This window comes from Scatophagus argus, chromosome 21 (assembly GCF_020382885.2).
Source record: "Scatophagus argus isolate fScaArg1 chromosome 21, fScaArg1.pri, whole genome shotgun sequence".
In the NCBI taxonomy this organism is placed as follows: Eukaryota; Metazoa; Chordata; class Actinopteri; family Scatophagidae; genus Scatophagus; species Scatophagus argus.
The window spans coordinates 14,659,117-14,683,551 of NC_058513.1; the positions used below are offsets into that span (position 1 = coordinate 14,659,117).

The 24,435-nt window shown below is 41.5% G+C and overlaps 1 protein-coding gene across 1 annotated transcript; it reads right to left on the bottom strand.

The window, feature by feature from the left end:
* Window positions 1–229: 229 nt before the first annotated feature.
* On the bottom strand, window positions 230–20,705 carry LOC124053064 (melanopsin-A-like). Its single transcript, XM_046378029.1, has 11 exons — window positions 20,332–20,705; window positions 15,047–15,183; window positions 14,697–14,830; window positions 11,394–11,597; window positions 10,084–10,255; window positions 9,488–9,649; window positions 8,244–8,351; window positions 6,372–6,543; window positions 6,073–6,264; window positions 4,366–4,437; window positions 230–2,536 (listed from the first exon to the last, which is right to left on the bottom strand). Exons 1-11 carry the CDS (start codon window positions 20,452–20,454, stop codon window positions 2,345–2,347), a joined length of 1,668 nt encoding a protein of 555 aa, XP_046233985.1. The 5' UTR covers window positions 20,455–20,705; the 3' UTR covers window positions 230–2,344.
* Window positions 20,706–24,435: the final 3,730 nt, after the last annotated feature.

Sequence of the window (24,435 nt, forward strand, 5' to 3'; positions counted from 1 at the left end):
TGTCTTCTTCTGTAAACTCAAAACCTTTCAGTATTGAGCAGGTGAGCGGGCAACATGAACTGACAATGTCACCTTCGCAAATTGACACAAACATTTTCAACTATTTTGTGACATTTTAGTGACCAAAGTGAAAAATTTGGAAAACAATATACACACACACAATGCACACGTTTGCTTAGTTCAAGCATCAAAAAGGCAAAGACACAAGACACTGAGACAATTTAGCATTTTGACAACAATTTTATTTAGAAAAATAAATAATAATGACACAAAACATTTGTACAAAGAAAACAAAATCATCATGAGACCATCACATAAAACATGACTTCATTAAAGCAGAATTTAAATTTCATTTATGTATTTTATATAATGCCGTATGTCATTTTGTACATTCACTGCAGGACAAATGAGCAACAGTGGGAATGCATCGATCTTCGTAGCTTCATTAACTAAGATTTTAAGCTTTTAGTTTGACTCTATCATTTAACAAAGCTAAAAACTTGAACAGGACATTTATTACAATCATAGTCAATGATGCAGCAATCGTAGGAACCTCAAAGGGAACTGCAATATACAAACGTGGAGAAAAAGAGCTGTGGAAATGTGACGATCAGTGAAAAGGATGACAAAACATGAAGCGATTCTGTACGTCAGTCCATGACGAGGTCAGCGTGAACACTCTGACACCACACTCTCAGAAAACAGTAAAGTCATTTAACAAAGTGTCAACTGCAGCTCCGACAGCAGACGCTACAGCAAAGTATGGCATCAAGAGAAATGCAAAGTACAGTACTGAGTCGACGTCGTCAGTTCACACACACACACACACACATAAACACACACTCACGGCGTTGGCTGTACCGACACATTTGTGACCTGATTTGTCCGATCTGTGGTAGGCTGCTACCGGGAATGGAAAAATCAATGTCACAGAGTCAGAGTGGAAACAAAGCTGACCGTTACCTCTCCTGTTCGGTCGCATGTGTGTCCGATCTGCCAGCTTAGAAGTAAATCAGCCCACATTAAAGCTGAATTAAAATGTTTTTTGACCACTAGAGGGCAGACAGACTGGAATGAGCGGTCAGTTTTGTCCTGTACAATACATACTGTGTTATCACTGTTTCCCACAGGCTGATTTGATTTTAAATGAATTTGGTTTTCTTTTAGAGTCAGCTGTAAAGCATTAGGGAAGGAATTTTTTAAGCTTTTTGCATTTTTAAATAAATGCACCAACCCAGAAGACTGAATGTGAACTTTCAGCAGATTTCCACATGCACTATTTTTTGAAAATAAATTAAAAAATGCACAAAAAATCGAGAAGTGACAAATCTTCACGTGGGCTGTCTGATATATAAGAAACAGAACACACACAAAAAAACTGTTTTCCTACACATCTAATGGAAACAGAGCAACACGAGCATCCCAATTAACCTACAGTGTGGTTGTTTTATCTTGGCTTCATCCACCAACTCCTGAAAAAAATAAAAAATCCTTTCTGTGACCTTCTTCCTCAGCCACTTGTTTACTTTGACTCTCTGACATTTCAATGAGATGCTCACAGTTTTATAATAAGCAACATGCTCTTAAACAAAACAACAAGCTCAAAGTAAGGTGTTGATTCTCAGTGAGATGGGTTTAACGCATTTTAAAAGTGGTATTTTTAGTATATTCTCACACCCTCAAGTATAATAGAAAAAAGAAAAAAAAATGGGATTTGGTTCAGATTTTAAAATTATTTCATATTAAGAGAAATAAATCAGTCAAAAAGCATGTTTTTTGGAAGTTTGGACAAAGTTTGGACCTACTGCTTACATGAAAATTTAGTTATGTATTAACCCATACAGTGTGTGAAATATGGCTCGTAGACGCTACAACAACATTTCTATGTCCTATTGGTACAAATCTCAAAGAAAAAACAGGGTTTGAACAGTGAACATTAAACTGGTGTGTGGTGAGATAAAGAAAATTTATTTTTAACTTGAAGCCAAACCCTGGCAAAAGAGAAGTTTTCATATTGTGTCTTAAGGCTAATTTAAGGTAAACCTTATCCAACGACCCTGATATGTCAGAAAAAAAGTAAAACACAAACGTGTGCACATGTATTGAAATTTACTGGGCATTCGTGCTCACATGCTCACACACACTCAGTTGTGCAAAAAGAAAAACAAAAGAAAAGGAAAAATAACAAAAGCATGCTCTGGTTTAGAGTTACCGTGACTAGCACACAGCATGCTGGTACGGAAAAGTCCCATGGCAGGAAATGTTGAACACGCACACACACACACGCACACACACACACACACACACACACACACACACCTGGTTCCAGTTCTTGTTCAGCTATTCATGGTGTGGTCTCCAGTCTGGTAATATCAAGGCGTTCCTTGGCATCTGGACTGCAAGTTTTGGTCAGTTTGAGGTTGCCATGGAAACCTGGGGGACTGTGCAATATAGAGGGGCTGGATATGGAGGTGACGATGACCGATGACGTCTTGGACGCAGTCCTTGGGCCTGAATCCTCCATCACGTTCTCCAGCTGGGCGGGCAGATGGAGGAAGAAACAAAAGATGTTCAGTTATTGTGGCTGAGTGAACTGTTGCTCTGACTTGGATCAATACAACTCTCCTCCACTTAACCTGGCAGCGAGAGACACGAAACAGTCGCAGCTGATCAAAGGCATTGATTGGTTGGATTGATGAATTGCTCTCCCACAGTGCCCTTAATGAGGTGGGACTCTATCACACGGTTGACCTTCTGTGATCAATGGCTCTACACTATGGGAGCAAAGTCGTCCAACTGAGTAACTGTAAGGAGATCTTTTTTAAAGGATAATTCCACTTTATTGCTTGTTGGGTCCCAGTTTGTAGTTTTTTCCCAGTAAAGGGCTAAGGCTTAATCCTGTTGACAAATATGAGACGCCTTCTCTTTTGTGCAAAGTGTCAAAGCTTGGTCTCACAACTGCGGTCTCTCATAAGGAACACCGTGTCTCATATGTGAAAGGCTTTGACAGGGCAGGAAGCACAAGCAGTCAGACAGGATGCAAACAAACAGCTTAAAACAGCAACAAACTGACTTGGAAGAGAAAAATGAGGCGAACAGTAAAATTATCATTATTATGGATTTCCTGCTCGGTGAAGGGTCATTACAAAGATTGCTTGTGCATTTTCTGTTCTGTCGGACTTCATGTGGACGTTATGTTACCACAAGATAGGTTTGCTAAAATAACAAAAATGAGACCTAAGTTGTATCTGGTATGTGCCTTTCCGACTTAATTTTACACACACACACACATATATATATATATATATATATGTATGTGTGTGTGTGTGTGCTCCTTTTACGTGTGCTTAAAAGCTCTGATTGATTATTCTGCGAAAGTCTGTCTTTTCTTTTGACAACAGTAGCTTTTTCGAACTAAATAAAGTCTGTGGGGAACAGTCGATCAGTCTTTACATCAAATCACTCTTGTGAATTGACAACAGAGGGCATCCAAAACAGATAACAGTATCACTTAGCTGGAGAAACATGGGAGTCTGAGCATGAAAGTATGAGCAGATAACATCAGTTTAAAGCTCATATGTTTTGGATTTTCTTCAAGGTTTGATTAATACTGATTTCAACAGGAAATGAATAAAACCGGACAGAACACAAAATGTACAGTGGAGTGGATTAACCAGAATGGCAAGGGGAAAAAGGGAGGACCACAGAGCTATTTCAACCATTTCACATTACACTTAGTTTCAGGTGGCTATAGATTCATTGAGCAGCACTGTAAAATGGCTGGCATGCTCCTAAACACAAATGACTAAAACACCTGAGCAGGACAGATGGAAAAGATTAATGTTAGCGCAGCTTTTTATTACAAACAAATCCCCTGAAAAGGTCAAAGCAGAGACGGTTCACACTAGCTAAGTCTTCGCCCAAATGTAGTGCAAATTTTAACCAAATATTGAGAACGTGTTTCTACAGGAGAAGCGGATTTTTAACAAATTCATGCTTGAAATGTGAGAGAAGTAAGTCTTTTATATACATGAAAAAGTCTTAAATGTTTTAATTCAACATTTATATTCAAAAATATATATAGTGTGTATAGTGTAACATTGAAGCATCAATAGCAAATAATGGATAATATAATTACCACGAGTTGAGAAAAGTAAAGACTTGGTCGTTCACTGTAATGAAAGAAATTGGTTGCCGTAGTCTTTGGACAACAATGGATTTCTTTGGCACAAATTACACTGAAAATGCCTGTTAATAAGTACAATAAATCTGTTTTTTTTCAGGGGATTCGTTGATTTTCTTGACACAAAACAGATGCCACATCTACTGCACAGAGCAAGAGGTGGACAATCAATGGACTCTTACAATAGCAGGTAGAAGGCTGGTTGGCTGCAGATTGATGTCCGACATGGAGATGGCTTCAGGCTCTGTCAGAGTCTGAACAGTATGCACACAAACACAGCCATTTAATGTTAGTTATAATCAACACATCATTTGTCTTATTTGAGCCTCCGGGTCGCATTACGTCTTCATCCCGCACATATCACCCATAAAACCTGACAATTTCACACTTCTGGATAAACAAGATATATAACGTTTTAATTAGTGAGCTTTGAACGTGCTGTGTTACCTTTGGACAAAGCCAGGCTTGCTGTTTCGCCCTGTTTTCAGTCTCAGTCTAAGCTAAGCTAACCAGCAGTAAAGAAATAAAACAGACCACATTTAAAAAAAAATAATTTTGACAAACATCTTTAAAAATGAAGACCAAATGGACTTTAAAACAAAAATATGGCAAACTAAAGGTTATACTAATCACAAATGGCAAAAATCAGCATTTTACATTCTTTGTCATTTTACATGAAAATTAAATTGTTTGCAGGTGGACGTCGATTACAGACAAAAGTAAAATGTATATCCTCTGCTCTGTGCAGAGATGGAGGCAGATGGAGGTCAGAGACTCCTAGACGATCTTTGACCGACAACAATACAATACTTTGAAACGGGTCTGCATCATGCAAGCTGTGGATTAAGACTGAAACACCCAGATTATTGGATTAGTCTTTGGACCCTGTGTAATGGAGTCCTCTGTGAACCTGATGTGTGTGTGTTTCCATGTGCATACATGTGGGTTACTTGTGTTTTGTTTTTTTCTGCGAACATAAGATGATTACACAGAGACGGAAATGCGCTGTATACTGGATGACCCACAAAGGACGACCTGTCGCTCTCCACTCGCCTAACAGCAACATTCACTGTACGAAAACTGTATTCTCTCAAGCCTCAGTGTGCAGCAGCTGATGAGTATTTCATCCAAGAGAAGTAAGTCTTTTATATACATGAAAAAGCTTTAAATGTTTTAATTCAACATTTATATTCAAAAATATATATAATGTGTATAGTGTGACAGTGAAGCATCAATAGCGAATAACAGATATTATAATTACCACGAGTTGAGAAAAGTAAAGATTTGGTTGTTCACTGTAATGAAATGATGATGATGAGTATGATGCTCACTGATGAGTATTTCATTTTAAATATAGAAGAAAATAGAAGTGATGTCAAAACTATCACAGATTCTGCCGTCTGAACAGTCCAGTGGGTTGACATGAGAGCCAAAGGGAAGTGGGCAGCGCTTCCCGGTGCTTATCAGACTGCACGCAAATACGCTGATCATAACCGTGAAAAGTTTGGATTTAAAGAGGCCTCCAATGAACATGACCTTACAGAGTTACTTGACATGTAACACTGAACATAAACATGACATCTATTGAATTTAACAGGACTCCAAAACAACATGACCCCACTTCCCAAATATAGGAGGAGAGGATTAAGATCATTGTTGACGTAATGCCAAAACAGAAGTGAAGCCTCCCATCAAAAACATCATAAAACTTATGTGGGAAAAGTTAATTTGAACCCTGCATGACACTCTACCTCCATCCCATGACACCTTGTAGCAATAAAGACGGAAATGTATGACTTTCAGATTTGATAAATCTTTAGTTCAACACTAGTCGATATTAAAATACGTAAGTAACAGTATGTTGACACAAGCCAGGCCCCGATACTCACTGTGATCTGTGAGAGGAGACATATGGCTGGGTCTGTGGGGTTGTGTGCAGCTGTTTTCTCAAACTCTCCAATGTTGTGACCTCTCACCTTTGACCTCTGGCTCGTCAGGCGCACCTGTTTGACATCACTGGACAACTGACGGCTGACAGGCGTCCGTGACGAGCAGTCGTCCTCCATGTCTGAGAAGTGGGCCTGAGACGACAGACACCCGCGACTAAAACAACAACTTGCGACTCAAAGCATTTGTCATGGGGAGTGTAAGACAGAGACATACCATATTAGATATGAGACACACTCACTGATTCGCTCTCAGACAGGGAGGAGTTGCGAGGCTTGCCGAGGCCTTTGCTCTCTGACTGGCTGGTGAGGGTTGACCGACGTGTGGACTGGAAACTGCTGCTGCTGAATCGATCTCTGCCACTAACGCACAGCAACACCCCGAGGTAGGGAATATACTTGCTGAGCGCTGACCTGAGACAGAGAAACGTTCACATCCATACATTAACAAATGTTATTATATTGCAGTGTAAGGCCCTCCTGATATCCGTGGATGCTGAGCTAAATTGGGCCAGTTTTCCATTTTGAGTATTTTATACTTGTGCATCAAGGGGTTGTGGCACAGCTATTGAGCCACTTAGACTCCATAAAATGGCTGTAAATCACATGTTATGTAACAGCAGTGCAGAGTCCAACACAAATTTCTCCACTGGAACATTAAAGTATATTACTGCTTGTGTTTTCTCCTGCAACTTTCCGCCCATCATATGAATGACATGCAAACAGCCAATCGGGTGTGTTGTGTGGCCACACTATTGTCATGTGACACGACAACAGAAACAGTTATTTAACAGAACAGCACGAGGTCTGGTTTTGCGATATTACCTTGCAAAGATGGTAGTTTTTTTATTCGGGGCAATAAAGTGAAAACCCCTTCACTTAAAAGGAGGAATTGGCTGCAGTGTTTTGGCCACCAGTTGAATTAATTGAGTGATGTTAGCATTTAGCATTTCTGGGTCGTATTAGTGGCTATAATATGGTAACTTGAATATTTTCAAAGACATTTAGACAAGGCCAAATAAAACAAATAGACACATGACAAACTTCTCTCACTTCAATGGTTAAAAAGAATTAATTGATCATAAGACTGACAGACAGACAGAAAATCAGGCATACAGACAGACGGCACACAGGAGAACCAGCAAATGTACAGCAAAAACACTGAGCCATGAACATCACACACATGATTTTTTTTTTCTTCTGTCGTTCTTCCTACAGTGGCCTTGTGTCTCCTTGTGTCAATACCATAAATATACTTATACATTTTTAATTAGAATGTGTGATAAAGTGAAGTGTTTGTATAGGGTAAAAATGATTAGACTTCGACTCTGCAGTCCAGTTCATTGCACTGTGACGATCCCAACACCTCGTGAGCACCACCACAATCACTAATGCATCCATGCATTTAAACATGACTGAGAGCCAAGAACATTTATATCCTGGGGACATTTAAACTCTATGAACTCTGATTTTCTACTGTTCATACTGTTATTTTAGGTTCAGATTGTTATGTATCTGGCCATGTAGCATGTCTGTTTTGTTTTCAGGGGAATTTGCTCTACAGGGTTATGAATTCATACTGTACAGAGTTGATTGAGTTATTTCTAAAACCTGATGCCATATATATAAACAGTACAATCATGAGTTTCATATGCTCAGCTGAGTTTGGAGGCTGAGATGTCATAAATCGTAAAAAAGATATGCAAAAGTTGTCGCTAATTTAAATATTTCTAAAATAGTCTTCTCTCTGAAAAGGTCAGTGTACAGTGAACTGTTGACATTTAATCAGAATATAATGTAAACATGCAAGGTGTGCAGAAAGTCTAAAACCTTTTAAGGAATCATTTGCTGCAGTGGCAGTTTAACGATCTGAAATGATTGCCTCATGATTGTACATGTGACCCACGACCATGTTGATGCCTGATTAAAGACAAGAAGCCGAGGGAAGCGGTTTTCAGTAACACAGTAACAGAATATACGACTATTACAATCATGGGTTTTATGCACTTTTTGTAACCAAACAACAAAAAATAAACCAAAACAAATTCTTATCAAATGGAGGTCAGTGGTTGATCTACTGTTAATGAAACTCAACACCTGAGCATGTGTCCTACCTGTATTTGGGATGCGTTATGGCGTATATGATGGGGTTGTAGATGGCAGACGCTTTGGCGATCACGGCAGGAACAGAGTTCATATACGGAGTGAGCATGTCAGCGTACCTGAGAGAGGCAGGAGAGAGCAGAGCAGGGGCTGATATTAGCATGATGAAGAAAAATGAGAGAAGGAAATGAGACACCTACATGTGAAAAGGGCACTGATGGTTGTCTTCCTTTGTACAGGATTGATGTGAAAACACCAGAGCGGTCAAATAATATGGAAACAAGCTATTAAGACAACACTGACATAATTTTATCTTATGAAATTATTTTATAAATCCTGCAGAGCTACAAAGCTACACTGTCTTTCATTTGGAGATTCCAGCCTGGTGGAAGTCCAGTACTCGCCCCTCTTACGGCTCTGCTTTTCGGTTCTACCAACTCTCGAGGGAAATCACTCGCCTCTTAGGTGCTAAATGCTGTGCTGTGTTCACCACCAAGACACGAAAACGTCTGCCCACTGCAGGTGGTGAGAGTGGTGGTGAGAGTAAGCTAAAGAGACAGCTATGAGCTGAAATGCACTATAAAGCCCCGGAAAGCCGAGATGAGCTGCAGATTTAGATGATAATTCTCTGTGAGTCACGACAACTGACCCCTTTGACACTGTCACTTGATACGTCGTTGTAAATATAGTGATTATACCCTGTTAAACTAAAATCTGTCCCATGTATACGTTTGCCATGAGGGAGATTAGCTCTCTCACAATCCTCATTTGAGAGCTCCCCTAAACTTTACTGCCTAACCTAACTGTAAAACCACTTGCTCAAAGTGCGCCTAAATCAGGATTAATGTTCCACCTTCCTGGCAGCCAGTGGTGTCAGATCCTGCCAGTGTTAACAACTTGCCGGGCCCTGAAGCCTGGTTGAGATTACTGCTGGTAATCCTTTAAGGGACATTCAGACTGAACTAAAAGTGAATGTCTGTCTTGCTTCAGAGTGAAAAGAGCCACTGGATGTTCTCTCCTGCATCCATTTGTTTCCATCATTGCAGTATCTGCTGCCACCACAGTCCCTGTATTTTTAAATTAGAGTGATGGATGGATGCCCTTTGACTGGGGGTTTCATGACATACTGAATTTAACCCTAAACTGCCAGTGCTGCTTTATTATTGTGAGCCTCCCAAATTTATAGTTCTGCTTGCTGGTTTTCAATTCTTACAAGATAAAGCACACACACACACACACACACACACACACTTACCCAGCAAATGCAGTGAGGGCCGCACAGGAGTAAGGGGCCCAGGAGATGACGAAAAGCAGGATGACGATAAGTGCGATCTTGGCCATCTTCCATTCGCTCTTCATTTTATGGAACCTCTTTGCAGAGTCTCTGGTTCCCTCACAGTTGATCTTCGTTATCGCTCTGTCACACACACACACACACACACGCATGCATGCAGTTACGAAACCTTTTTTGTTTTTTTGCTTTTGCTTACAAATTTGAAACTTTAGATAACATTTGCCCTTTCAAGATCTTTTTTTTCCTCAGGAGAGCTTTGTATTTGTCTTTTAAGTTAATTTATTTTGACAGTTAAGCCAATTGACTTAGACATACAGGCCACCTACACTTCCAGTGCGGCCCGCCAAGGCAGCGTTTGCGTTCAGGTTGAGTGAGACATCAGTGGAAATCGATAGAAAACCCAGACACGTCGTTAATCAACAAGGCATCAGCATCAACACATGCATGTGAGTGTGTCAGACACTGATGTGTTCATCAATGCACGTCGGAGTGTGTGCTACAGAGCGCACAAGAGAGGAGCACGGCTAGAGGTAAACAGTGTGTGTGTGTGTGCCAACCGCGTAGTGTGCCTGATGGCTCTGAAGATGCAGCAGTAGCTGAAGATGATGATGAAGAGAGGGATGAAGAAGACGAAGGTAAAGAGCAGCATGGTGTAGGAGCGGACAGAAGGGGTAAACGTCATGTAGTCCCAGGAACAGGATGTCATCAGACCCTCGGGGACGTAGGCACCTATGGGAGATCACACACAGTGATTTCACTGATATCTTTCTCCTCTTCCTGTTTCCTGCTTCTTTGAGCGTCTGTATTGTGAACCTCACTGCTTTTTCCCCATCTGAACGTCCTTGAACTACCTGAATTCATAAAGGACACACATCCATTTTGCTAAAACAGCTGTTACTATACAAAATATTATATATATAAAATATATATATTATATATATAAATATAATATGCATTGAAGACAACTAAGATTGTAGGACCCGTTTATGGACATGTTTGGCATCTCTTCATATTTCTTCTAGATGGGACTTTTTCTTTTGTCATGGGGGGATTCAACTTCCTCAGAGTTTTGTTTGACCTGTGGAGCTCCCCAGGGCTGTGTGACTGGTCCTTTACTGTTCTCTGTCTACGTGCGACATCATAGACAGACACAAGGCTGTTGAATTCTTATGAACCTGATACTCAGTTGTACTTTCCCTTTGCAATCTCCAGCAAGGCGAAAGTCTTTGTGAGAGCCTGAATCATAAGCAATAAAGTGCATTGATTTTTGAAAGCACATTTTCAAATACCTGCTGTTCTTTGTTGTGCCAAATAGTCCACTTATAATTTATGTCCTTTTTTGAAGGGCCTCTGATAGTAAAAGTTTTGAGAACAAAGAGCTGCTTCCTCTGTTTTTGTTTCAGCAGTTCAGAACGCAGTGTCTTGGCACAGTCTGTACTTGGTGGTGGGTTGTTGTTAGGACTGAGGAATTTATTTTCCAGCTCTCTCTGTACTCTGATGGGCTCACATTAAGTAAGACCGGCCCTACCATCAGCTAAAAATGACAAATGACAGCCTGCAATCGTGACAGGAGTTTGGTGGAAAAATAGAACAGCCTTATATGGGAGCACACACAACAAAGGATAAACGAAAAGCCTGCAGGACACAACCTCATCTTCAATTATTGTTGGGCTGTTGTAATGTCAGCTGCAGGTAAACATGAGTTGATCTGTCGTCTGGTATGTGATTTTATATTAAATGCTTTTGGCATGTTGACAAAAGGCAAAGTCAGATGTGTTTGATATAGAAGCACAACTTCTAGGTGAGTCCCTCAGAGGAGTCACACTGATCAGTAATGATCCAGTTTTCACTTGTCAGTTGTACTCACTCCAGCCAAAGAAGGGGGGCAGGCTCCAACCCATGGAGTAGACCCAGGCAGCAGCCACAATGCACAGGGCTTTCCTGCGAGACATCACCCCCAGGGAGGCCAGAGGCCTTGTGATCACCATGTACCGGTCCACCGCAATCACCATTAGCGTCATCATACTGCAGATGCCGAACAGCGCTCCGCAGAAGGCGTACAACTCACAACCTGGAGGTGGAGAGGTGAGGAAAGGGAGAGAAAAGTGGTGGAAAGTTAAAAATAGTTGAAAGGCCAAATGTGTTCAGTGGGAGTAGATCCTGCAGATTTTAAACAACAGCTGGAAATACTGTAGATGATTGTGTTTCTAAGCTTAAAACTCAGTTTAAAACTCAGTTTTCTGTGCTGATTTGCCGAGTGATCATCTCGCTGCCATATCAGATTTGGCGTTTGTTGCTATTCTTTGTTAATATTGTAATAGCTAGAGAACATCTGTTAAGCATATGCTCATATATGTTCATTTTTTGGGGGCAACACTCTGTTCTTCAAATGATAAATCCTAATCATGTTGTTGCCTCGAGTTCACGACAGGATAAAACAGGATAAAACTGATGTCTGGACAGACGTGAAAGTAAACTACAAATTGAATGGTGCGTAGGACCATACAACAGCGAGGGGGTAATTCTAGTTCCTCCTATTTTCTTTTGTGGTGTGACTTTATGCCCTCACATTAGTGCTTTCAGACACTGTTTTGAGACTTGTTAAGCATCTCCAAATTGTATTTATTTTCACTATTAATGTTGTGGTTGATCACAAAATTCACTTCAATTATACTGCTTGCTTTGTCAACAAGTCATTTGGTATTTTGTTGCAAGAAAGCCCATTTGCATTGCATTAAGTGGAGGACAGAGCGTAGGGAATAAGAGCGGGAGCTTAGAAATTAAGGAAGGATTGACGGCGGAAAGAGGAAAGTAGAGGCAAAAAGAGTTTAGGAGAGAGGAGGAGATGAGCGTGAAGAATGAGTCAGCGTGTCAGCTGAAACCAAGCTGCAGTATGATGAAAGATGGATGCGTAATTGGAGGCAAACGCAGAAAGAAACAAAGGGAAGGATAACAAAAGTGTTGGTGCACTAACAGCATATTAGTGTTTATATGTAAATATGTAAATAATAAATGTGGTGTTTTAAATATTAAATACATGCCAAGCATACTCACAACGTGTAATAGTTCATGAAGCTATTACACTGACATGCTGTGTTCGGTTTCATTCAGACATTTCGTGTGGCTTCAACCTGCTGTTCTCCATAGAGTCTGTCATTACGCTAAACGTATCCAAGATGTACGAATGTGTGCACGCCTACACACACACACACACACACACACACACACACACACACACAGTGACTCTCGACACAACACAATACACAGAATACAAACACTCAATCATCACGTTATCAGCTGCTGTTCCTTCGGGCCCTGAATGTGCGATTACCATCGAGCTGTCACACATCATGAAATCACAGCACAGAGTCATCACAAGACAAAATCTGAGGTGTTTCGCCCGTGTCAAGTAACTCAAACAAATAGCCTACCGCTCAGGAAATTTAATATAAATCACAAGGTCCGCCCGTTCGTCGTCCTGACCGCCTGTGTGTGTTTGACAGCTCTTGTTAACTTACTGAAGCTAATGAACTCCAGATTGGCTCCCAAAGAACAGCAGATGTTCTCCGGAGAGGAACAATAATTTAAAAGTCCTGGAGTATTTTGTCTAACAGCAAAGTTCACTGCCTTGTGGTCAAAACAACATACCATGTATAGGTAACAGATCTCAGAAATGGAAAGGTTCTGCCATGAGCTGTTAGGAGGCATTTTTTTTTAGCAAGTTTGTTTCCACACACTGGCTTTTGTGTGTATCATGTGCATGAGTTAGGGCAAAGAAATTTGAGTTTAAAAAAAACTTTAAATGTTGCAAAAGCCTTTCTTACATTTGGCTGGGATGGAAAAGTTGGTGTGTCGATATAAGCGAAATACAACAAAGTACACTAGAAACATGCAGCAAGACTAAATAGAGAATAAATCATGAAGTAAGTCTTCATCAACTTTTATCGAATCCTTCACAACTTATACCCTGCTCACTTATTCTGTTTCAGTCTGAAATACATTACATTACAGTGCTGTAACTGTCATTTCACTGGAACTTAAATTACACTATATAGACAAAAGTATCTAGACACACCCCATCTGAATTCAGGTGTGGTATGGGGCTGTTTTTCAGGTGTTGGTGACTTCCAGTGAAGGGAAGTCACCAACAGTCACCAAAGTCCCTGTTGGTGTAATGGTCAGGTGTCCCAATACCTTTGTCTATATGATGTATTAGAATAGTGTAAAAAATCCTTTTGGTGACTTTATTCATCAAATTCATCCTTTGCAAATAATAAATATTTTCTACCTAATTTCTATCCAATAATTGTCGAGGTTGTTCCCTCCATAGCTGTTTTATCGACAGAATGACACATCTGTTTCACATGCCCTCACTGAAGCTACACTGCTACAACAAGGCCAATCATTGAACAGTTTACAGGAAGTTTCTATGAATTCTAGCAAAATAAGATGAAAAAACACAAATAAAAGGCAAAGCACAGCTGCCTTTCGCTTTACAATTTCCATCCACCTGCTTCATTCTTGACCCCCCTCTCTCTCTCTGTGTCCTCTGACAGGGATTGGCATGAAAGAAAACCGAAATAAAAAACGTCGTCTTGCTGTAACAACCAGCGAGAACCGAGATCAAGATCTGACAGTGATCGCCTGTCTTCATCAAGGTCAGGACAACCGCTGAAGGAAAACACAGCGCTCCGACTATCAGTGTTTGATCACTGGAGTGGGGAGTCTCTTTCACTGACTCTGTCTCTGGAGTATAACACACACCACTGTACAACCCCCTTCAAATGCACTCATGTAAAACACACAACTCACACGCATTCCTGGCCTCTCGGTGTGATCGATGGGATTTGGATAGCGCCCAGTGAGCCTTTGGTGCCGCTTTTTATACTGTAGGTAAAAAGGGTGATAGAGAACGGCAGGGTTGACTGTGCATGAGTGTGTGTGTCTGTGTGTGTATACAGAATTTTAATTGAAGTGTAGGTCACACTCAAAGGGTATAGAAACGATAGTCCCTGTGGAACATAGTGTGCGTGCATTAATGTTAATGATGTGTGTGTGTGTGTGTGTGTGCATGGAAAAAAGTAAAAAGGTATGTATAATATTATTAGTCATTGTTTATCGTTCATACTTACATAAAATGAAGTTGAAACAGTTAACCTTCATGTGTTACCTTTCTTTCCGAAGATCCATCGCTTGTGCATGCTGTTGGTGAAGAAGGTGGGCGTCTGAGTGAAACACATGAGGAAGTCTGTGATCGCCAGATTAATGATGAAAATATTGGATGGAGTCCGTAAGCTTCGGCTCCTGCAAAACACACACACACACGCGCACACACAGCTGTTGAAAAGGTGTCATCAATCTTGTTAGTGGCTGAGAGAATATGAGTAAATCATTCATCTCGTTGTCACATGTATTATTATCACAGATGCGTACAAAGAAACACGTTGCCGAGTTTCTTGAAGTTTACTGAAGGAGGTTCATTCAAAACGTGAAGCGTAAGTGTAAGCAAAACAAAAGTACCTGCAGAAAGCATATATGACCAGGAAGTTTCCCAACATGCCCGTGATGCCCACAACCAGGATGACAACGCCAATGGTGTAGTGGGCGTGGTCTGGGACGTCTACAGTCGGAAATGGGTGGCTTGGAACCACAGCACCCTGAACAGGAACACAGGAAGGAACGCGTTGATCTGATGTGTTAGAATCATGACATCATTCAGAAACATGTGCTGTGAAGGAGATTTGACAGTCCAGTGCCTTAAAGGTTCACAGGCCTTATAATTTTACCTAAGGTTACAATGCAAAAAATGAAAAATTAAAAAAAAAAAAAAAGAAATTTTGTGGCCTTACCTCCTAACCACCTAACTCACTTTTTCCATGTTGTTATGACTTACATTCTATTGTTACTGAATGCCAAATGACTCCACTTTACAAGAAATGTTTCTCGTAATAACAACACATCACAATATTTATTTATAATGTCACAAAACTTTCTCACTTTCACAAAGCAAACATTTATCATTAAAACAAACTTGTAACAGTATGTAACAGTATAAGCTGTTATGTTGCCGTGTCGCTTGTAAAAAACAAGTCAATGTGAAGGACAAGAGCTCTTAGCCTGCGACGACTGGTTTAAATTTGGTTTGAGTTTCATTTGATGGTTGGGACTGTATTACACTGAAATGATTCAAGATGTGGTTATGATTTTGCAGGTACACATTCAAATGAAGTATTTAAGTGTGTCAGCAGCTGTTCGATAAAATCCCCACAGTGAGGGAAAATCCACCGAGGCTGCAGGCCACTCTGGACACCACACATCCATTCCATTCGAATTAAGATTTAATAGGATGTTTGGTAATATAATTCGTTAATATGATAATATAATTGGCTTCCAGTGTTAGCGTGACATTTAAAACACCATTCAGTTCAAGCGACACGCAGCACATAGGGACCCTCTGAACGGCATTGACACGCCGTGTTTCGTGTAAAAAACACGTCACAAGAAAACATCACAGGGCATCTTTAAGTGCAGTACACAAAAAAATACCACTTTTCACAATCAATCATCCATCTTTACCACTTGCTTCAGAAAAGATTCCAGTAGTGGGTCTACTGACCGACTTTCTTAAGGAAAAGACATGTGTTTGCTATTCCTTTGAATGTTTCTGTGTCCTGCTGCCGAGCAAGTCACTCCTGATCTCACCAGGAACACATTTTAAGAGCTTGAAGATGCCTCTTTTGTTTCCATACCTCAGCACAGAAACAGTAAAAGCCCTGCATTCAAAATTCTGTAAAAGCAACCAGACCAAGCAAGAACACCACTCACTCATTATGCAGAACGGCTTGTTTAGATCAATAGATTAAAATTATTAATCCATGAATGTGCTCAAATAAATTTGCAGCTCTCTGAGCCAACTGTTTGTCAGTGGAAGGTTGTCAGCTCACACTGGCATTTAGCTGCTGCACCTGACAGCACACAGCTCCCGAATTCATTTCAGACACTGTGACACACTCCCCTGCATTCACACTTTTCTTCTGTCACTGTGTGTCTTTCAGGCAGATGCACACACACACACAGAGAAACACACACATCAGGACTACTTCCAGTGAGCTAAACCTTCCTTAAACCTCTCTTGTGCTTAATGTGTGCGTCTGCTTACACACATGTGCGTGAGTGTCCAGCATCTGTTTCAGCAGTCCTACTTTTGTGCAGAGTCACATGCTCATGTTACTGAAAGGAGGGCATTGGACAGTAGCCTGTGGAAAAGTGATGGAGTGGTTATGTAAGAAAGTGAGTGAAAAGGTTACGGGGGGGTGTGTTGCTGAATGAGCGGACGAGTGCGGCGAGTGAAGGTGATATGCAGATGTTGTGTGTGTGTGTGTGTGTGTGGAATATAAACATTCCAGTCTGACCCTGTCATCTGTGATGTAGTGTATCACACTCAAGGTCTCCCTTCCTCCTCCTCTCCCCACTTCATCTCTTCATCTCTACTCTTCACTTCCTCTGCTACTTTCCCTCTTTCTCATCTCCACTACGGCTGCTGATTCACAGTCCCAACTGATTCCCTCCTTCACGTCTGCTCCTTTGTCCCTAAGTCTCTCGATCTTTCCTTTCCTTCCTGTTGCTTTCTCTCATTTCCTCTCTCCTAGTTGAAGCAGCATCGGTGCCACATTAACCCTGATGACACGCACAGTCTCCTCAGCATCATGTCTGCGAGGGATCTAAAAAAATGGAAATGGTGGGTGGTAATATCTCTTTATGCTCTCCGTCTCCGTGACTGAAGCCACAGTGCCAGCATTTATCGGTTTTTCTATCCATCAGTTGGGGTGGGGCAAGTAATATAAATGTTATCGGCCTCATGCAAAGTGATTTGGAAGGGCCAAAGACAAACAGACAGAAGAGAGGAATTCTGATTCTGAGAGAGGAGCGAGAGGGACAGGATGAAGGACTGGAAGAGAATTAGACATCCGTCTTAGGCTTCAAAAATTAATTAAAATGGAAACAAACAGCCATGCACACTTACATGGGAATGCTTATAACATGGACGCATTTGTGCAGAAAACTGCAACACCCTGTAGCAGCCTAGAGTATATGTGAATAAATGCAGCTGAGGGGCTTCCCTCTGGACGAAGAGTAATCGTAGCTGTGATCGGTCACAGGTCTGTAGCCACTCACGAGTCGTTTTACAGCAGAGAGCAGAGAAACAACGTGACTCAGTGACTGAGCCTCAACACTAAATGAAAGGCTTCACTTCAATACAACCACGACCATAGATGACGCTTACTGTTCTGGATTCTCATTGGCTGGCAGGTATCCGTTAATGCTGAGTAGCAAGGCAGTGTACCAAGACACCTGTGATGGAGGTATTTGTTACAGCTCCTCAGGTCTGCTTTTGTCTTTGTGCCATCTGGTACACATATTTAATATAGAGCAACTATTTAGCCATACCTACAGTTGATTTGATTTTTTGAAATGATATGTGGTTTAAATATTTGATACGATTCTGCTGTCCAAACAAACTGCAATTAAGAAAAGTCAAACAAAATGAATTGTGAAGATGTTTTTGTTTTAAATGAATAAAGACGTGTCCGATGTAATGAAGACAAAGCGCTGAAGTTATTATGTGATTCTGTATACATTTGCCACTTCCAGACATAAATCAAGATTGGAAAGATATTTTCTATATCGTCATACTGATTTCTGCCATATTGCCCCGCCCTAAAATACACACCGATGAAAAGATGATAGAAGGTGGATGCATTTGGTCCAACTCAACTGTTTGGAGAAACAGTTAAATTAATTACGGTAACTCTCATGCACTGACAAGTAACGTCCCATAAAAGGAATCACAGTATTGTTTTCTTTGTAGCTAATTAGAACCCACTAATTACTTTTTTAATTTAATTTTTCAGTGTAATGGTGACAGCTTTAATCGTAAAATAAAACAGTAATTTCCAAGCAGTACACACAACCAATTATGTACCATAAGGACTCACAGCACACAAGAAGATCTGTTTAGTCGCAAAATGAAGTTTTCTAAAATTTCTTTCTTCCTTCTTTGCTGAAGTATTTAAGACCTCATTGATCTCCTTGACTTTAATCATATATTATCACTCAGACTGTGAATCAAAAACTACCACTGCCTTTGCTTTCCCAGTTTTCCTGTCAGTATTCATGAATGTGTCATTAACCACACAACTGATTATCTGCCTTCATACATGATGAGCACGTCATTAATCAGGAGGTAAATGGTTATCTGTGACTTCAGAGGGAAAGTCATTTGTTTAGCCGCTAACGCAATCAACTGCCAGTCAGAGGATACACACACACACACACACACATTCGCTCTATCAGTGTTTCTTTGCACAGATACACAAATCTACACATGCACATACAGAACATCACATCCACACTCAGATCCTTTTCATTTCATAGACACACCCATGCACAAACACCCAGCACACAGCATCCATAAACTGGGCCCGTATTGTTTTATAAAGAGATCATGGATTCAGTGGATAACTGAGATAGAAAAGGCAACAAACAGCAGTGAAAGGAAAAGAGGTCTATGGGGAGAAACTGACTGTTTATAAAGGCTTTTTACAAATGAAAACCACACTTATTGCTGAACAGAAGATCCCATCTGTCTCAGCTGAAGCTGGCCCCAGGCACTGCTTCAGTATCAGCTTTCGCAGCACTCCCACCATGAAGGCCAGACCGCAAAAACTACGGAGACTGAAGCCTGCAGGTCTGAACTTCAAAGTCAGAGTCCAAACTGAAGCATTCACACTTGTTGAGCTACACCGACCGTAGCGGTGCGCCCATGTGTTTCTCAGTATGTCTCCCACTGTCTCTCCCTCCTAAATCAGAGCCAATCTCTGATGAGTGGCTCCTGGGGCCAAGTTAAAGCACTATACTTGCGTTTTTACGCACAGTGCAGAGGTGGATGCATCACTGTGTTGGTCTGTGTGAGAGGATTTCCCTGAAGCGTAAACTAATCCCACTCTCAGACACAGAGGGAGACCGAGAGAGTCAGGGACTGAATCTTCCATGAGACTTGGTAATGAACACATCCTCCCTTCTGGGGACCGCACGTCTTTCAGGAGCGAAAATGTGCCGTGAGACTGCAGAGGGGGCGTGATCCAAATCATCCCACAAACCAGCTGTTTTTTGGTTTATCGCGCGGTGCTGCAAGCAGAATTTCCTAGTGTGAGACAACGAAGATACGAGCTGAACGTAACCTGACTGCAACGTTTCAAATGAGATCCTTAGGGCACCGATTCTCCAAATTGTCACCAGTGAGCGCACGAAAGTCCTCCCCAAGAGGAGAAAAAAATCCGTAAACTCACCTCAAATTTGATCATTATGAGCGATACTGGAACAGAAATACACGAGTGGCTTTGAGAGGCACGCAGATGCTGGCGCACATAAAGAGAGGTGACATTCACAGCAGCTTTAAAAAACCTTTCCTCCAACTGTACCACCTGAAGAAACTCCAGAGATAACCGACTCACTGCCTTCATTCAGGTCCGGTGCTGAATGAGAGGAGAGGATGCAGTGATTTGATTCACGCACTCAGTTAACTGCCTCACATGGTATTCTTCAAATTTTATGAATGAGCTGGTGGAGGAGTGAAAATCACAGCTCAAGGCATAAACCTTACAGTGTCTTTGCCTGTGCTGCCAGATGTGATGGGATGTGATCTCGTCGCGGTTGAGCATCGCTGCGGCGCACAGAAACAGCAGCCCCAAAACAAAACAAAACAAAACAAAACAAATAAGCAAAAGCAGGAGCCGGGTACTCACAGCTGTAGCGACTGGAGACAGCTCTATGAGCCGGTGCGGGCTGATGGAGCTGATGTACCAGGGTGCACGGGCGGTCGGGTCCGGCGTGGGGATCCCCGGTCTGATCAGCAGCCTGGAATCCATTCCCGGTCCACGGTGGTTAATGAAAAGCGGCTGTGCAGTGAGAGAAGGGGACCGGAGAGGTGCAGTCTCTAGGAGGTGGTCTAGGAGTCCAAGTGACCCGTCGTCATCGCCGCCCTGCTCTCATATCTCACTCTGACAGGAATACTGGAAGCCTATAGAGCAGCTGTGGAGGGGTGGAAAGAAAAGCTCTCCCTCTGGCTGTCCGTCTGTCTGTCTGTCTGCCTCCTGATCTGTGGATGCCTCTTATTGTGTCAGTGGGCTTGAGCACGTGTTCCTCGAAAGAAACTGGCTTTTTTCCTTTTTTGTTTACTTAACTTAGAGGAATCAGTGGAGCAGTCTTTCCTTTTATCTGAGTGACCTTCGCCTTCCCATTTACAGTTTCACACAACTAATCCAAAATATGCATCAAATCACATCAAGTCTTCCACGGGAACTTATCCATTTACAGTCTCATTTTTTTCCCCAACAGAGAACATAAAGTTCATGTGCAGACTTGCCCACATCTTCTGCGTTTGTGTAATGTATATTATCGTCTTGCAGAGATGTGACTCAGACTAATGGAGCGTGTTTCGGGAGAAGCTTTTGGATTTTTAGTGCATCTGTTTTGAAAGGTCGAGGTCACAGTATGCTGCAGCAAAGACTAAAGAAGGATTGGAGAAATGAGGACATAATGGGAGGATTAATAAGTCTTCTTTGGGGAGGGATGAGGGTGTGTGTGTGTGATTTGGACAGATATTCGTTGTTTTAGATCTGTTTCTGTATTGTACCAAATCCTGCAGAATCCAGAGGTGGTTTTGACACAGCGGGAGTGCACCTCTTATGAACCGAGCGCTGAGCTCGACGGGATCGCTGACTAACTACACAGAGAGACCTGTGGCAGGAACATGTTTGTTGGCGACTCCAACGGCTCCCGGGTGAACAATAAAGCACGCCTTTCATCTCAACACATCCAAGATGACATTTAGCCGAGAGCGCTCTACCATGTGGACGGGGAGAGCGGTGGAGGGGCTAAATGATAGATTGGGAATAATGGCCGATTGTGAGCAGCAGAAGAAGTTCAAGAATTTAAGCATGACCATCTTCCAGTTATTGTAAAATCTAGAAAGAAGTGCAAGGTCTTGTGATGTCCCTCTGAGCTCCCATAACCTTTGCCTGTTGACCTCACTCGCTCAGTCTCTGTTTACCTTTGGGTTTGCATTTGGTTTGTGTAGATTAACGCACACAAACGCCTTCCCTCATAACCTATTTTACTGCTTACATAACACCATATTCTGTAGTCTTTCATTTCAACAACAACATATTTGAAATGCTCTCTAATGCTCTTTAATACTCCATAACAAAGCAACACTGCCTCTTCAACTCCTTTTACCAGGTTAACCCTCCTCTGCAAGTGTTGATACAGAAGGAGGAAATTCTGGGAGACAGTAGATCAAATTTAACTTGTTTTTACAGGAAAGGTGAGTGACAGGATCTGGTGTGCAAAGAGTTTCTATTGCCTTTTCCAAGCTTGACCCCTTGTGCACCAAATCATTCATTTATTTTCTACAATTTCTCCACCACGCACGCACGCACACTCACACACACACACACACACACACTCTCTCTCACACACACTCACACACACGCATGGTGCAAGTAAGTTTAAGGTTGCAACATGTTTAAGTGCTTAGCTTCAGTCCTCTTCCCGTCTCACCGAACTCTTAACAAACAAACACATCCTTCCTGCATGGGTGATGTGTGTTTTGATTTTGTGTGTAAAGCACATGCGTGCGTGTGTGTGTGTGTGTGTTTGTGTGGACATGTATTCCAGTAGCTGTGGGGACAAAAATCTGTTTACACAGTCACATTGTGAGGACCTGCCTTACTTATGGAGACAAAATGCAAGTCTGCACAAAGTAAATCATTAAATATTAGGGTGAAGACTTGCTTTAAGGTTAGGTTGAGGTTAGGGTTAGGATTAGACAAATAATCATTTGTTGTTATGGTTAGGTGGCGGGTAAGTCCCAGGAAATGAATGTAAGTCTATGCAATGTCCCCAAAAGTGTTGGAAACACAACTGTGTGTGTGTGTGTGTGCGTGCATGCAAGCAGCGCAGCCCTCTGGCCGCTGCGAGAGCCATAAAGTAACCAGTCCCATGATGGGGAGTTCTGCATGATATTAAGAGGATCAGAATCTGGGTCTGGACTTACACAACAGTAGCATTATATAAACAACACAAGCAATACAAAGGCCAAACAATACCACTCTGTGTGGCGTGATCCCCCTCGCCCTTCCTCCCTTCCCTTTCTCTTATTCAGGTTCAGGTTAAATAAGGTTATTTTTTAATCACGGGGTCTGACTCTGTCCATGCAGCGGCTCCACGTTGAGAATAATGATCATTAGCTTCAAATCCAGTGACCCAGTTACAATTCAGGGGAGTTCGTGTGTGCAGGGCTCTGCAGGCATGTTGATTTATTGTTACACGTCGATAAAAAAAAATGTGTCTACAACCAAATGACCCCATAAGTAAACATTCAGAGAAAGTAAATTGAGACATAGTAAGATGTAAGTAAACATTTACAAGACAAACAGGAATAAAAATAATCTAAAGCATAAACAATAGCCTGCAGCAGTGACTCATCTTTCTGAGTAAAATCTGAGTAAAATCATTTCATGCTAATTCTAAATAATGAATGTTACTGACTGTAACCGAGGTTCTATGAGTACAGAGAGATCCAGGCTCTGTGGGCTTTCCCACTCACTCCTGTGGGGGGATTTAAAATTTAAAAAAGTGTCCCTAAATCACTGAGGAAAAAAAAGTATTTTTACTGCATATAAATTTTTCAATGGATTATATCACACATGTTCAACATAAGTTCAATGTAAAGTCATATTTAATGCAATCTTTTTCTATCATGTTGAATCAACGTGTATAAGGTTTACATATAAGTTTGCATATCAAGATACGTTATTTTGTTAGGGTTTCACGGGTTTCACTTTCCTTTTCTTCATGTTTTCCCCTGTCTTCTGTGTGTGTGTGTGTGACTTCTCTCCATGTTTGTGTGTTAGAGCAGAGATGGGTGGGACCCATCATAAACTCACCTTACCAGATTGTGGCAGTGATTACTGTCAGGTCAGCCCTAAAATAAATTGTTGTCTTTTTGTGACTTTCTATCGTCCCAACTTCTGTTTCCTTGCGCCCCATGTTCAGTGTTCATCCTCCCACCTGTCTCCTCCAGCTGTAAATCAATTCCCGCTAAAATGATATCTCGAGTTTTGAGTTTGTTCTATTCTTGGCTTCTCTGCTTAGCTAAACCTAACATGTTTAATTGCATTCACACTGACTGTACCAGTTTTCACAAGGCTGTCTTTTTTCCGCAAACAAATACTTACACCACTGGAATAATTTAAATCCTGCAATAATCACATTAAAGGTATATACACAAGGGCTTTTGAACCTCCAATATGGCCATCAGGTACTGTGTTCTATTGCTAAAACCCCTTAACAGACGCAGTCGCACACTTTGACTGTACACGTTGTGACAAAATATGCTGCAAGATACAAACTCAGCAAGGCAGCTACAGAAATATGAGTTCATGTTTGCACCAGCCACTCCTTTTGTTTTTCTTTTTACGTCCTTGTTGTCTCTCTCTCTCTCTCTCTCTCCCTCTGTCCCTCTCAACGACAACACATCTTCTTTTTCTAGAATCACATGAATACACCTGTGAAAAGGTTAGATTAGGCTGTGCAGGTGTGACAGAAACACACCCACAGATCAGATCCACATTACTGGTTGCATATGCTGCACCAGCGATCCCCCATAAGGAGCAACCAGTGGGGAAACCAACTGTTCAACATTTACAGCTTAAAAGCCTGTTCAGCTTTTCTTTTTATGCCTCCAACCAACTCTTGGGACTGAAAACTAAATAAACACATTGGAAGCAAGCCAACAGCCAGGAGATAAACCAGAAATGTGACTCAGAAAAAAAAAATTCTCATCT

What these genes read in the sequence shown, in the direction of transcription:
- LOC124053064 (XM_046378029.1), bottom strand. Translation starts at nt 20,454, where the DNA reads ATGGATTCCAGGCTGCTGATCAGACCGGGGATCCCCACGCCGGACCCG. An exon ending in TGTCTCCAGTCGCTACAGCT is followed by an intron (nt 15,184 to 20,331) that starts GTGAGTACCCGG and finishes GTTCCTGTTCAG; the next exon opens with GGTGCTGTGGTTCCAAGCCA. An exon ending in GTCATATATGCTTTCTGCAG is followed by an intron (nt 14,831 to 15,046) that starts GTACTTTTGTTT and finishes TGTGTTTTGCAG; the next exon opens with GAGCCGAAGCTTACGGACTC.